Source organism: Bicyclus anynana, chromosome 9 (genome assembly GCF_947172395.1).
Source record: "Bicyclus anynana chromosome 9, ilBicAnyn1.1, whole genome shotgun sequence".
Classification (NCBI taxonomy): Eukaryota; Metazoa; Arthropoda; class Insecta; order Lepidoptera; family Nymphalidae; genus Bicyclus; species Bicyclus anynana.
Window position 1 is genome coordinate 13,470,175 of NC_069091.1, and position 13,736 is coordinate 13,483,910.

The window sequence follows — 13,736 nt, forward strand, 5'->3', positions numbered from 1 at the left end:
ATGTCGATTTTTCACAACTTCATAATAACGCCGTAATAAAGGTGTATACAAAAATTCAGCTCACTAGGAATTTTTCCCCAGATTGGGGTATAAAATGCCTAAAATTACTGGACTATCACCCCTACTTTACATGTACCTACCCAAAAAAGTACCTTTCAAGATTTTATTTTACTTTGTCACGAACCGCGGACGGACAGACATGGAAAAACTTTAAGGGTTCCTTGAGGAATACTACACTCTGGCACTGGTAACTAAAACGACAGTAGTATGCGCAGGTACAATTATAAACAAAACTGTTAAACGCGCCCTCCGTGGTTGCCGGGTGGTGTCATCGGGTTGCTATGGTTACTCGCCGTCGTTAACACCCGTTGTTGTGAACGAAATGTGTACTTGCGCATAATTCAAGTTATAGGCCGCGTACCTATTACACATTTTTTTTTATTTACCGCGGCCTCCAATTAAAGTTCGGCCGCTCAGAGATTGCGTTTCTGACACCTGTCTATGTCACCCTTTTATATTTGTTAATTAATTATTTGATATTAATTTTAGCCTAAAATTAATAGGTACGTTTATTGTAAGTTGGCAGAATAATAGATTTTTTTAATATTATTACTCGGTATTAAAGTTAATAAGATATATTTAAATATCCCATTCTCTCTAATAATTGCCCGCAATCTCTGAGCGGCCGGACCTTAACCCAACTTTCGTAACACGTTAGGAAATTCTACCGCCATGCGTATTAACCGAAATACGGAGGAGGTTCTCAATTCTATGCGTATTTTTTATGTATGACTTGATAACATGCAAATTTGATATAAGGTACGCTATGTTTGCGAGAACTCTTATTAGTCGATTAATAATAACAACAAAGTAAGCAAATAATAAATTATAATTCATACAGTAGAACCACATAAATATATTACAACAATATAATTAATGTAACACTTACTTAATACTAAACAGTTCTAATTGTAATATGCGCTATTTAAATATTTCAGAAATTTATTTCAGAATTTCAGTCCATGCGCGCCCACAAAATATTAACGAAAAACACAGTTCGTTTCATGTAGGATGTTGCGGGTGACAGTTCGTTTCACCCTTGAAAGTTTGTCGCGATTCACGATAATAGTACGTATTATGAACGTCATACAGGCGACTGTCACCGTACCCATGTTATCTGAAAAACACTTTAGACGCGCTCTTACTTTAGGTTACGTTTCATTTTATTTATTTACTTAATCGGTGATAAGATTGATTTATTAAAACACTATCCGACGCTTCGCGGTTTCACCTGCGTAGTTCCCGTTTCGGTGAGGATACGGGGAAAAAATACATACAATATAAATAATGGGGCTTTAGTAAAAGCATTTTCAAAATCGGCTCAGTAGATCAAAAGATTACCCCATATGATACCATAAACTTTACTTATTTTTATTATTAGTATGACAATTGTTTTTTTTTCATCCTGCTTAAAGATGTCATGATTGTTTGTTCTTTCCTGGATAATAATGTCATGATTGTTTGGTATCTTTGCTGGTTAATAATGTCATGATTATTTTTCTGTCCTGTAGGCCTAGTATGGGTATACTATATTTATCTTTTGTAGAGTAATGACATTGCTCTATGATTTCTCTCTTTCAATCCATCGCAACGAAAGACAACGAACGATATTTTCGATGCTGTCGCTTTTGGTCGACAATAGGTATATTTTTCTCTTCACGATAGAATCTCTTGGGATGCTAGGCTTACTGGTTAATTATGTCATGATTGTTTCGTTCCATAATATATCATTTTTTTACATGATTGTTTGTCATCATGTCATGACGTCCTTACTGATTTCATGACGTCATGTATACCCTGTTATTAATAAGTCTAGGAGTAAAGTGAACGCCATTGTTTCTAATTGAAAAAAATTAAATCGGCCCACTACTAGGCTTAGTAACTTGTGACGAGAGAGACTTATTTTAGGCACTGGTCAAATACATCATCATAGTCTGCATATTACATGGTAAAAAATGTCACGATTATTATCTTTCCTGGTAAAACAAGTCATTATTATTATCCTTCCTGGTTAAAAATGTCATAATTGTTATCTTCCCTGGTAAAAAATGTCATGATTTTTTGTCGTTATTTCGCTGTTATTCTGATGGATATCAATAAAAAAAACTCGTGATCACATTAAAGGCTAAAATAATTTAACGGTTGAATTACTATTGGGCGACATCTAGATAAATAGTCCTTAATGTCTATCTATATCTATATATACAAAAGAAAGTCGTGTTAGTTACACTATTTACAACTCAAGAACGGTTGGACAGACTTGGTTGAAAATTGGTAGAGGTAGTTTAGAACCAGGAGACGGTCATAGGATACTAAGAGTAGGGAAAGGGCAGAGGTAGGGTAGGAGTAGGTTAGATCGAGGGTAGTGTAAGGGGTCGAGTAGGGGAATGGTAGAGTGGTTGTAGGATAGGGTTGGGATAGGGTTTGCGCGGATAAAGTCGCGGGCGTCCGCTAGTTTAATACTGAATAAGAAAATAAGACATAAACCGCAATATACAATCAAATATCAATCTGACAAACAAATAATGATTTCATTTGACAAATCTGTCAAATAATGTCTGCGTAGTACATCAATGTGGCTCCACCGTTATATACAGAAAATGGCATCACATAAAAATAATTTCACAGTATTAAAGCTCCATATATTGGAAAATCATTACATTTACTTATTCTATACCTAAATCTGTTTAATAGTCCACTGGCTATAACAATACCGTTTATTCTACTAGTATGTACACTGCACAAAGTTCTATCATGATTTCTTTTGCAAACGTCTCTACTTCGACAGTTCTTTATTCTTAATGTGATAAGTTTCTTTTTCAATGTGAATTTTGTGGGTTCGAACACAGCGTCTCTGTGTATGCTTGTGTTTGTTTTTCTGTGTGTCACAAGTCTGACTTTTGGTCGTTTTAGTATGGGCCTGTGGGCCTGGTAACCGAATTCGTCGTCCGATGTCTTCTCTGAAACGTTTGTGTCACTCGGTGTCGATTCTGGAACAATGTTTCTAATAATAATAATAATTTCTTTATTTATGGCTACAAAGGCCCATTGCTTAGTTACAAACTTTAAATTATGTTAGTAGGTACACAAATTACATTTAAGAAAATAAAAACTATCTCACCGCACCAAAACAGAAATAAATTTCTGCAGGATCGGAGAGTTTATGGTTTGTGTGAAAACAATAAGCCCGATAACCCGCATTGAATCAGCGTGGTGGGTATAAGCTACATACCCCGCCTCCTATAAGGAGCTAGGCTTGGCTTTTATTGGACCATTTAAATAAGCTGATAATTATGCATGACATTTCACACATAATTATCTGAAGGCTAGAGGCCATGGGATAATTTTTATTTAGAGATAACATAGCGTTTTATTTGTTTTTCTACATACACGAAATATCATATAATATCAATACATACCTCTTATAGGAAACACTGTTCTCCTAGGTAGAACGGAATCCCCTAACATTTCGTACATGCTATAATCTGTCATCACATAATCTTCCAAAAACGTAGTCGGCTCAGATCTTAGCAGACATGTGGATGCATCCTAAAAAGAAAAAAAAATAGAATACTAATAACATTCCAACCTTTATAATTATTATATGTACTAATAATTATTATATTTAATATTTATTATAAAAATGAGATATTTGACGAAATTTCTGCAACTGTGATAGTATAAATAAGAGAGTATTGGATAACTTGAATTTGACTTCAGTTCTTTGTTAGGCAGCGTGAACACCGTTACGCTGCTAGTCGCGTTAGTGAGTTTTGTGCAATAATATTTAATATGTAATTATTAATAATGTTTTGTGTTGTAATTATTGATAATAAATTGTGTTGTGTGTGCATGGAGAACATGTCGGGCAGGGAAGGTGAGTGTTTGTGCATTCTAAAGGGATCCCCTAAACCTACACCCAAGGTCACAAGTCCTGGTACCTGCTCGAGGTGTTTCCTCTACCACAAAATGATGCTTGGAGTGGTGCATATAGTCGTCGATATAGTCCAGACTATCCAACAGACACTTGACTAGCGCCCATGGGCGGAGACAAGCGCTCCTTGGTGCCTAGCGACAGGTAGTCGAATTGATACAACTCACCAGTATAGTCTGCCGTAGTTCGGAGGCATTGCCCCGTTTGGAGTGGTGGATATAGTCCTCGATATAATCGAGACTGTCCCCGAGACATTCGACTAGCGCCCATGGAAGCAGGCGTTCCTTGGTGTCTTGCGACAGGTAGTCGAATTTTTAAAACTCACCAGTATAGTCTGCCGTAGTTCGGAGGCATTGCCCCGCTTAGAGTGGTGGATATAGTCGTCGATATAGTCCAGACTGTCCCCCAGACACTCGACTAGCGCGCACCGGCCCAGCGCGGTTAGACAGCGCATCATGGGCGGAGACAGGCGCTCCTTGGTGCCTTGCGACAGGTAGTCGAATAGGATGCCTTTACCTGATACCAATTAAAGTACAATTATTCAATCTCTATCAGTCATCATCATCATCATCATCATCATCATCATCATCATCATCATCATCATATCAGCCGATGGACGTCCACTGCAGGAGAAGCCTTCTGTAGGGACTTCCAAACATCACGATACTGAGCCACCTGCATCCACCGAATACCTGCGACTCGCTTGATGTCGTCAGTCCACCTGGTGGGGGTTCGACCAACACTGCGCTTACTAGTGCGGGGTCGCCATTCCAGCACTTTGGGACCCCAACGTCCATCGGCTCTTCGCACTATGTGCCCCGCCCATTGCCACTTCAGCTTCGCGACACGTTGAGCTATGTCGGTGACTTTAGTTCTTCTGCGGATCTCCTCATTTCTGATTCGATCACGCAGAGATACTCCTAACATAGCTCGCTCCATCGCTCGCTGTGACTCTGAGCCTTCTTATGAGGCCCATAGTTAGCTAACTATCTCTATCAGTACGTCTAATAAATAAAATCGGATGTCATTTTCCCATCTTCTCGTTGGACGTCCGCATTGTCTGATCCCATCTCTTGGGAACTTCTTATACTTTTAAATAAACAGGTTGCTTGGGAATATATCCCATAACTTCAAGGTGTTGACTCGTCAAGTCCACTTATAGGAGTCGAACTGCACAACTAATTTTTTTTTAACTAAAATAAATTTTTATGTTTTCATACAAAGTATTTCGAAAAATTCCGACTATCCATGTAACATACGCCTTAATCTATCCTTGCATTTTAAAATATGTAATCATAGTAGTAAGAATGTCGATATCGACGAGATATTGAAACTGGCACTCCACACTTCACTAGTAAGCTACTTCATAATATTTACCTATGATGAAGTTTGACTAGGTCATAATAATAATCCGAAAATATTTATTTTAGAACACACGTTCCTTAGACATTTTTAATTAATTTTGCTTAAAGAATATAACCCTAGAGCTATGGGAAATACTTCTGAGCAGCTTGTATACACGAGCACTATACAATTGCAAGCAATACTGTGTGGACAAGAACTATACAAAAGCCATACTCAAGAAGCACTGTTTACCAACAAACAAATTTAAAATGAGGGTATAAATCACTAGTCATTTCACACCTAATAATAATTATAATTTACTTGTCTTTAAATTAATGAAAATAAATTTGATTAATAAACTTAAAACAATTAGATATAGTTAATATATTTTGAATAATATTTTATTAAAAAACAATACATAATTTAAAATAAAAAAGTTATGAAATGACATGCGTTTTCTACCCCCATTTCTAATTTGTTTGTTAGTAAACAGTACTCTTTGTGTATGGCTTTAGTATACAAGGGTAAGCCCGTGGGGCGTCCTCTAGTGCTGCATAATATGTATTAATGAGACGCGCGAAAGAGCGTCACCCAAATTAGAGAGCACGGCTGAAACATCTCACTTACCCACAGTGATGAACTGAGGCCAGGTTCGTGTTATTTTCGTCAAGAGAGCGACCATTTTCTCCGCCAGCACTCCATTGCCCAGTATATTCGAGACCATCACTGGAAAAAGCCTTTGAAACTGTAATGTAATAACAAATGGAAAAATTTACTATCGTCAATTCGTTATTTACGCCACGTTGTATGAACAAGACCATGATTAAGGGTATTACTTATAATAAATCTGTAGAGAGGTCAATTGTGTACATGAAATATATTTCCAAAATAACTATCAGGATGTGATTACTGATCGATAGTGATGCCAAGCCATGCCATGAGACGTGATATCCCAGTGGATATGACCTCTGCCTTCGATTCCGAGGGAGTAGGTTCAAAATCGGTCCGGGGCATGCACCTCCAACTTTTCAGTTGTGTGCATTTTAAGAAATTAAATATCACGTGTTTCATACGATGAAGTAAAAACATCGTGAGGAAACCTGCAACCAACGAATTTTCTTAATTCTTTGCGTGTGTGAATTCTGCCAATCCGCATTCCAACAGCGTGGTGGACTATTAGCCTAACCCTTCTCATCCTGAGAGGAGACTCGAGCTCAGCAGTGAGCCGAATATGGGTTGATAATGATGAAAGTCATTACAAATAAATAACAAAATACCTGTTGTTGTATATTAGTGTCCAGGCTGCAGGGGTTAGAACACAGCGCATCCACCATGTCTAACACGTTGGACTGCAGCGGCCTCTTTGTCGGCACATTCAAAGCGTTCAGGTTGTCATCGTTTAATACCAACACTACCAGATTGAAGAGATTCGGTATTATTGGGCCGATGCGTGTGTTCCGCGCTAGGTCCTCCACTGCCACTTGTCTGATATTCTTCTTTAAGCTTAATATCGCTGAAAGTGTACAGAATACTATTTAATAAAGCATGAGACGAATATCTTAACAATCCATGGATTCACTGTGAAGGTGCCAGGTATATCGCGTGGTAGAGAGAAAACCTCCGAGCAGAGTCCTGGACTTGTGACTACTGGATGTAGGCTTAAATTGTACATAAATTAGGAGTATGCTAATAGTAAACCAATTTTGTAAAAGTAACAGGGTGTCTGCGATCATTACTTTCGGAGATACAGGGATTTAAAGGGTCAGATTTGCGGCGCTGCCGCGGATCCCTGGAAAACGCCACCTACAAAATCGTACGATTTGATGACGTGATGATGATGACCTTTACCTCTGGCAATTTTTGTAAAATACGTCTGCAAGCTGCTACTGATGTTGTTGTTGTTCGCTAAACTTCTGTCGTCAGTGATCCACTCCACTGACACGGTGGGCAACGTCGAGTAAACGTAACTTTGTGTTGTCATCGCGTATTCCGCTACATTGATTAATGTTTCCTGTGAACAACATTGTTGATTTTTTTTTTAATATTTGCCATATCTTTTAATATATGACCAATATTCCCGTTCCTCTCAAATTAGTCGAAGGGCGAAACGAAGGGCGTCATGAATTACGCAGATGAAACCGCGGGGCGTCGACTAAATTGTACGACAACTCAGAATGTTTCAAGCTTTCTAGCTTCAAGTTCTTAGCATTGAGATATAAGGGAAAAAATATTTAGACAATCTTTACTATATGTGTTTCTTACCACTTCACAGCATATTTTCTCCTCCCCCACTGGCGCATATAGCGCTGCGGTAGCACCAACCACCGGACTGGTGTCAGACAAAGTGAACACTGAGTTCACATCCCATCCGTCCACACATGACTTCTTCATCATCTCACTGTGCAACGCAATTGTCTGGAATACAAACATAATAAACATTATTATTATTAATAGTGAGCCATAGCCCAGTGGATATGACCTCTGCTCAGATTCCGGAGAATGTGTGTTTGAATTTGGTCCAGGATTGTGTGCATTTTAAGAAATTAAATATGACATGTCTCAAAAAGTGAACAAAAAACATCGTGAAGAAACCTGCATACCAGAGAATTTTCTTAATTGTCTGCGTGTGTGAAGAAGTCTGCCAATCCGCATTGTGTCAGGGTGGTGGACTATTGGCCTAATCCCTCTTTTTGAGAGGAGACTCGAGCTCAGTAGTAAGCCGAATATGGGTTGATACTGATGATGATTCACAATTATAGCTCTATTGTAATTGTTTAGGTGTAAGGGGGAGGCTAGTACTGCCAACCTCACCTGCTCGTGGTGCACCCTGCATATGGACCGACGGGGTTCTAGCGACCGACGAATGGCGATATATCCATTCTCATCTGGGTGGATCTTTATAAGCACAAGCCAGTGTCGGGCAACAGCAACACAATGCACACAATGCCAATTAACATTGGGCAAGCATGGTGGACTTAAGGCCTAAACTACCCCTCTCATTCTGAGAGGAGACTCGCACACTAATGAGCGGAATAAGGGTTGTTAATGCTGATGATACTTACACTAATAGTTTGTCTTAGTTTGTAGCTAACATCCTCAGCAAGATTGGTGGCTGCTTCAGTATTGAGATCTGCCCCAACTTGCTCTGCCATGCACAGTATCGAGTCAGGTCCAATGCCTGCAAACTTGCCTTGAGCGGGAGCTCCATCCTGTAATAAATAATATTGTTATAATAAAATATTTGTACACTGTGTACTAGTATTTGTCTTCAAATCAATATAACATGTTGCACTACTTTAAAAGTCTAAAAGACATTGTCTTATACTATGTTTAGATATTAGATTTGAGTTACGCAAGCCAAAAAATATAAAATAAAATCCTGTCCTGTCAGCATGCAACAGAGCATAGCATATTGAGTCTTGGAAACATTAGAAAGTAAGAAATACAGTAATTCGCAACACAACTAAACTAATAGAACTCTGTAGACAAAAACATGGAAATGAGCAGGGTATCTATACTAATATATGCTAATATTATAAAGAGGTAAAGTTTGCGGTGTTGTAGGGGGTAGTGTAATCTGGATATACTGCACTGATTTTGAAAATTCTTTTGTCACTAGAAAGCCACTTTGTGAGTTTCATAGGCTATATTTTATTTTTGTTTTCTCACAGGGATTAGAACTACGCGGGTGAAACTGCATGGCATCAGCTAGTTGTCGGATAAAACGATGCGCAGTTCAGTCACCATATCACAAGTTTGTGACCCATATCACAAGCATGACCCATTCCATTCATCATCATCATTATCATACTATTTTATTACTACAGGGTCAAGCCTCCTCCTTATAAGAAAGGGGAAATGGGGGCTTAGATCCACCACACTGCTCCAATGCGGGTTGGCGCAATTAATAAAAAAGATTTCTCCCATTCCATTAAAACAAAGAAATTTTTTTTAATCACCTTCTGAACTGGTGGTAGAATCTTTACTAATAGTCGACTGATGTTAAAAGTGATTGTAAACTAAGCCTACTTGAAATAAACGAATTTTGAATTTGAATTTTTGAATTGAGAAATCTTTTGTTTGGCTAGCAATGTGGTGGTTCAGGCTAAAATAACTGGCTTGGCATGGCTTTGGAGAGAGGTTCTCACCTTCAAAGGATTACAGTGAAGTTTTAAATTATAAAAAACATGTGGTAATTTGTAATAATATTTACACATAAATTAATTCTTAACTCTAAAGCATAAGTAAGTTTTTTGTAAATTCGCTGGATTGTTTTAACAATAATAAAACACAAGTAAATGGTGAGTTGATGAAAATAGCTGAAACTCAAAAGGAATATAGTCATGAGCTTCAGTTAATTTTTAATGTAAACAAATTTAAATTGTACAATTTTTTTTTTCAAAGAAAACAATGCCAAATGAAATTATGAACACCAGACAGTCTCCTTCATGCCTTCTCTATATACTACACTGGCAAGATAAATCATGCTCAGATGGCACAAATGAAAGCCATAAAGAATTAAATTGAATTGAAAATGATCAATTGCTTGTTTTATTTTCAAGTCAGTGCATTGATTTTCCAAGTACAAGTTGGTAAGTAAAATAAGTGAATTCTGTTATTTTACTTATTGTTTATCACATTCATATAACAGTGAATAAGTATTATTAACTTACTAACAATGACTATGTGGATAGAAGAAGGCATTACTTTGTGGCAGTTCATCATGACTATATTAATGACTATGTGGTTAGTTTTAATGCAGTTAAAGTGGGAGCGAGAGGAATACCAGCAAAATCTCTCTGCTTAGATACATTGGTCTTACTAGAACTACAGCATGATCTATTATAGAATACTTTATCTAATATAACTACTAAACCAAGCTACTCTACTAGGACTCTACCAAATTTCTCGGCCAAAGTCATAAAGGAACTTTATTTTCCCCACCACCTACAATATGGGTATCTTACCCTGGAATTCATAGTCGTGAAGTGAACAATCCCCCACAAACCAATATTCAGTATTCACCCAGGGGCTGACTATTGAATCATCCTTCATTGCATTTCATAAACAAACTACTGGAGAGCCCCTAGGTGACTGGAGTTTCAAGCAAATGTTGTCTATGATTTTACATTAGATCTTTGAAAATTCTGTGACAGAACCACAGAGAGACGTATTTTGTTAATTCTTTGACATTTTACAAAATAATTGAGTTTCTAATATTTTCATTTACTTTTTGTTTTATTTATCGTAGTAAAATTTAATTTGTTCAAGTGTACAATAGATCAATTTTATCAAAAAGTTTCTTTCTCACAAGAAGGAGTTGTTAGAAAAATATTGAAGTTATGTGGACGAACATGATCATATACAAAATTATCAGCCGATGGACGTCCACTGCTGGACATAGCCGTCTTGCATGGACTTTCAACAACAACGGTCTTGAGCCGCCAGCGTCCAGCGGCTCCCTGCAACCCGCTTGATGCCCTCGGTCCACCTAGTGGGGGTTCGACCAACACTGCGATTTCATCGGCTCTTCGAACTATGTGGCCTGCCCATTGCCACTTCAGCTTCACGACTCGCTGTGCTACCTATGTCAGTGACTTTGGTTTGTCTGCGGATCTCCTCATTTGTGATTCGATCACGCAGAGAAATCCCAAGCATACTATTTACTATATAAGTAGTTTGATATTTCATACTTTTGTAATGTGGAATCCTACTTGAAATAAAAAAATTATTGTAAGAGGAAATTTGTTTATTTTATTCAAAACCACCTATAATTACCTGAAATAATTACAAGTAGGTACTATTATGCTGTATTTTCTTACAATTTATAGTATGTGCAGTAAATAAATATAAGTGTAGCTTATCCTTAGGAATAGTGGTAAAATTGCATTTCACAAAGCTTTAGATCACATAATATTATATATTTAGGAGGTAGGCTTGGCCCGGTAATGGGCTGATAATAATGAACCACACAGTACTTATTGCAATTTTAAAGTCAAACCTATATCCTTTTGATACAAAGTTTAATTAATAACAACAATAAATACATAATTTACATATAACTTATTGTTATTATTGTATTTTTTTATAGGGCCAGACTTAAATGAAAATTAGGCACTGATATAACTCGCTGTTTATAACTTCACTTATAACGATCCGAACGTCCACTTTCTAATAAATAAATCACGAATAACAACAAAAAAAAAATGCCAGGGGATGGTTTGGCTGACAAATATCGGTAATTCAGCAGTCAGCCGCCAGCTCCTGTCAAATGAGGGGTTTCTTTTGTCTATGAAACGCGTAGGGGTTGAATTCGACACATAGCGGCTGAATAATCCCCTTAGGGGCCCCCTACTACGACTATGAATTCCACCGTTAGTGTATAGGCATCTCCTAGGCAAGCATGTTCCACCGTAGGCTACATCATCGCTCACCATCGGGCATGATTGCAGCAACTTGATTTACCCTACGAGTACATCCAGGTCACAAGTATCGGGTTCTGCTCAGTGTTTTTCTCTCTGATACACAATGGACTTGGCATCTGCATAGTGAATACTAAGATTTTTGTCCCTATGTTAACTTTGATAAAAAGTACCATGTAGTAAGCAGATTGGTAAAGGTTGTTTACATAATTCGTAGTATTGAATACTAGCGGGCGTCCACGGCTTTGACCGTCATTAGAACTCCTTTATTTGGCCCTGTTGCAAAATCAGTTCTTAGTGGACAAACACTAACTATAAATACACCCTTACAAAAATTTCATCTAGGTATATCAAGTGGTTTTTGATATTTTGTGTGATTAGTGACTTTTAATATATAATAATATTGCGATGAGACTGGCACCTGCACAGTGAACCCATGGAATGCTAAAATATTCGTCTCTCTTCATTATTTCTAAGTACCTACCTTATTTTGGAATAAGATTTATGAATTGGGTTTTGTGTGGTTTAATCACATAAATAAGCAATTGAACACATATAGTCTTAGAGACAAATACCTTAGGATTCACTGTGTGGGTACTGGGAGACTAATATCTTAGCTATTTATGGATTCACTGAGCGGGTGCCGGGTCCATCAAGTGATAGAGATAAAAACTCCGAGCAGTGTCCTGTACTTGTTCTATTCTTTCCTTGGCCATTCCGGAATATATTATAACCAAATATATCCTTAACCCTACATCATTAATACATGAACATCATCAATACATCCATATTGAATACATATAAATTAATTGAAGTGTCTGTCTGCAATTTACTAACTATGTCATGTTCTTAAGGTTATATACACAATACTAAAGCATAACCAAACTTGAATTTTTTGTCTGTCTGTTTGTCCAGCATAATCATAAGAATGGCTGAAGCTATTTTAATGGGACTTTCACTTGAAGATAGAGGAGGCTAATGAGCAACATATAGGCTACCTTTTATCCCAGAAACATCCATGGTTCTAGTAGGTTAAAAAAAACTGGATTTCATGCCGACAAAGCTACGATTGTCCGCTAGGAAATAACAATCTTTTACATTAACAAGAACTGTTCAAAAGACAACGAAGGAGCATGATTTTCAAAAGCAAAATACAAATATTACCTTCTCAATAAGTGGTGGCGTGTCACACTGGCTGGAACCTCCCGACTCAGAAGCTACGGACTTGTTTCTATCGCGTTCATAACGTTCGCGAGAACTATTCTGTTTCCTAGAGTGATTCTTAGACACAGAAGATAAACTAGACATTTTTCAAACAACTGACTTTACAATAACGGGCAGAGCATTATATTTAGAAAGTTTAAAACAGCGTGATTACGCTATTATTTGATTTATAGCTATTTACAGTGTTAAAATATTTCTTTTCGAATATGTACAAAAGCTTCGCAATTTTACTTTTGAATTGAATTAAATGCACAGATTAAATAAATTGAAGACAACTTACACTAGGGATGGCGATCTAAGTTCAATTAATCGAAGAATCGATTTTTCGAGCCAAAAAAATCGATCTTTTGAATCGATATGTAGTACTGAATCGATCCAGTGAATCGATATTTCACACTTGAAAATCGACATTCGATATTTTCTGTTTTTCACGGCCAAAAAAGCAAAAAGTAAAAGTTCTTTGTGAAATGATTTTTCAGGTTTCGTTGCCGTTATATACGTATCTTATATATCTGCATTTAATTATTATTTTCCTATTTAATTAACCGACTTCAAAAAGGGGGAGGTTCTCAATTCGTTTTTTTTTTATTTTTATTTTATTGTATTCGATTTATCAGGTTATTTATGGTTATGTATTCATTGTATAGGCAAACTTGAAAAATAATATTTTTTCATGAAATCGACCTTTTAAATAGCGACTTTATTGCGATTTGTCGGAATACGTTACGGTAATGTATTTTGTTTGACATAAA

The 13,736-nt window shown here is 37.1% G+C and overlaps 1 protein-coding gene across 1 annotated transcript; it reads right to left on the reverse strand.

The window, feature by feature from the left end:
• Nucleotides 1–871: 871 nt before the first annotated feature.
• LOC112047488 (uncharacterized) lies at nt 872–13,244 on the reverse strand. The gene is made up of 9 exons (XM_024084619.2): nt 12,925–13,244; nt 8,401–8,547; nt 7,601–7,753; nt 7,187–7,349; nt 6,616–6,851; nt 5,966–6,083; nt 4,320–4,510; nt 3,480–3,609; nt 872–3,050 (listed from the first exon to the last, which is right to left on the reverse strand). Exons 1-9 carry the CDS (start codon nt 13,066–13,068, stop codon nt 2,683–2,685), a joined length of 1,650 nt encoding a protein of 549 aa, XP_023940387.2. The 5' UTR covers nt 13,069–13,244; the 3' UTR covers nt 872–2,682.
• Nucleotides 13,245–13,736: the final 492 nt, after the last annotated feature.

What these genes read in the sequence shown, in the direction of transcription:
- LOC112047488 (XM_024084619.2), bottom strand. Translation starts at nt 13,068, where the DNA reads ATGTCTAGTTTATCTTCTGTGTCTAAGAATCACTCTAGGAAACAGAAT. An exon ending in AACTACGGCAGACTATACTG is followed by an intron (nt 3,610 to 4,319) that starts GTGAGTTTTAAA and finishes TTTTCTTTTTAG; the next exon opens with GATGCATCCACATGTCTGCT. An exon ending in AACAGTGTTTCCTATAAGAG is followed by an intron (nt 3,051 to 3,479) that starts GTATGTATTGAT and finishes ACATTGTTCCAG; the next exon opens with AATCGACACCGAGTGACACA.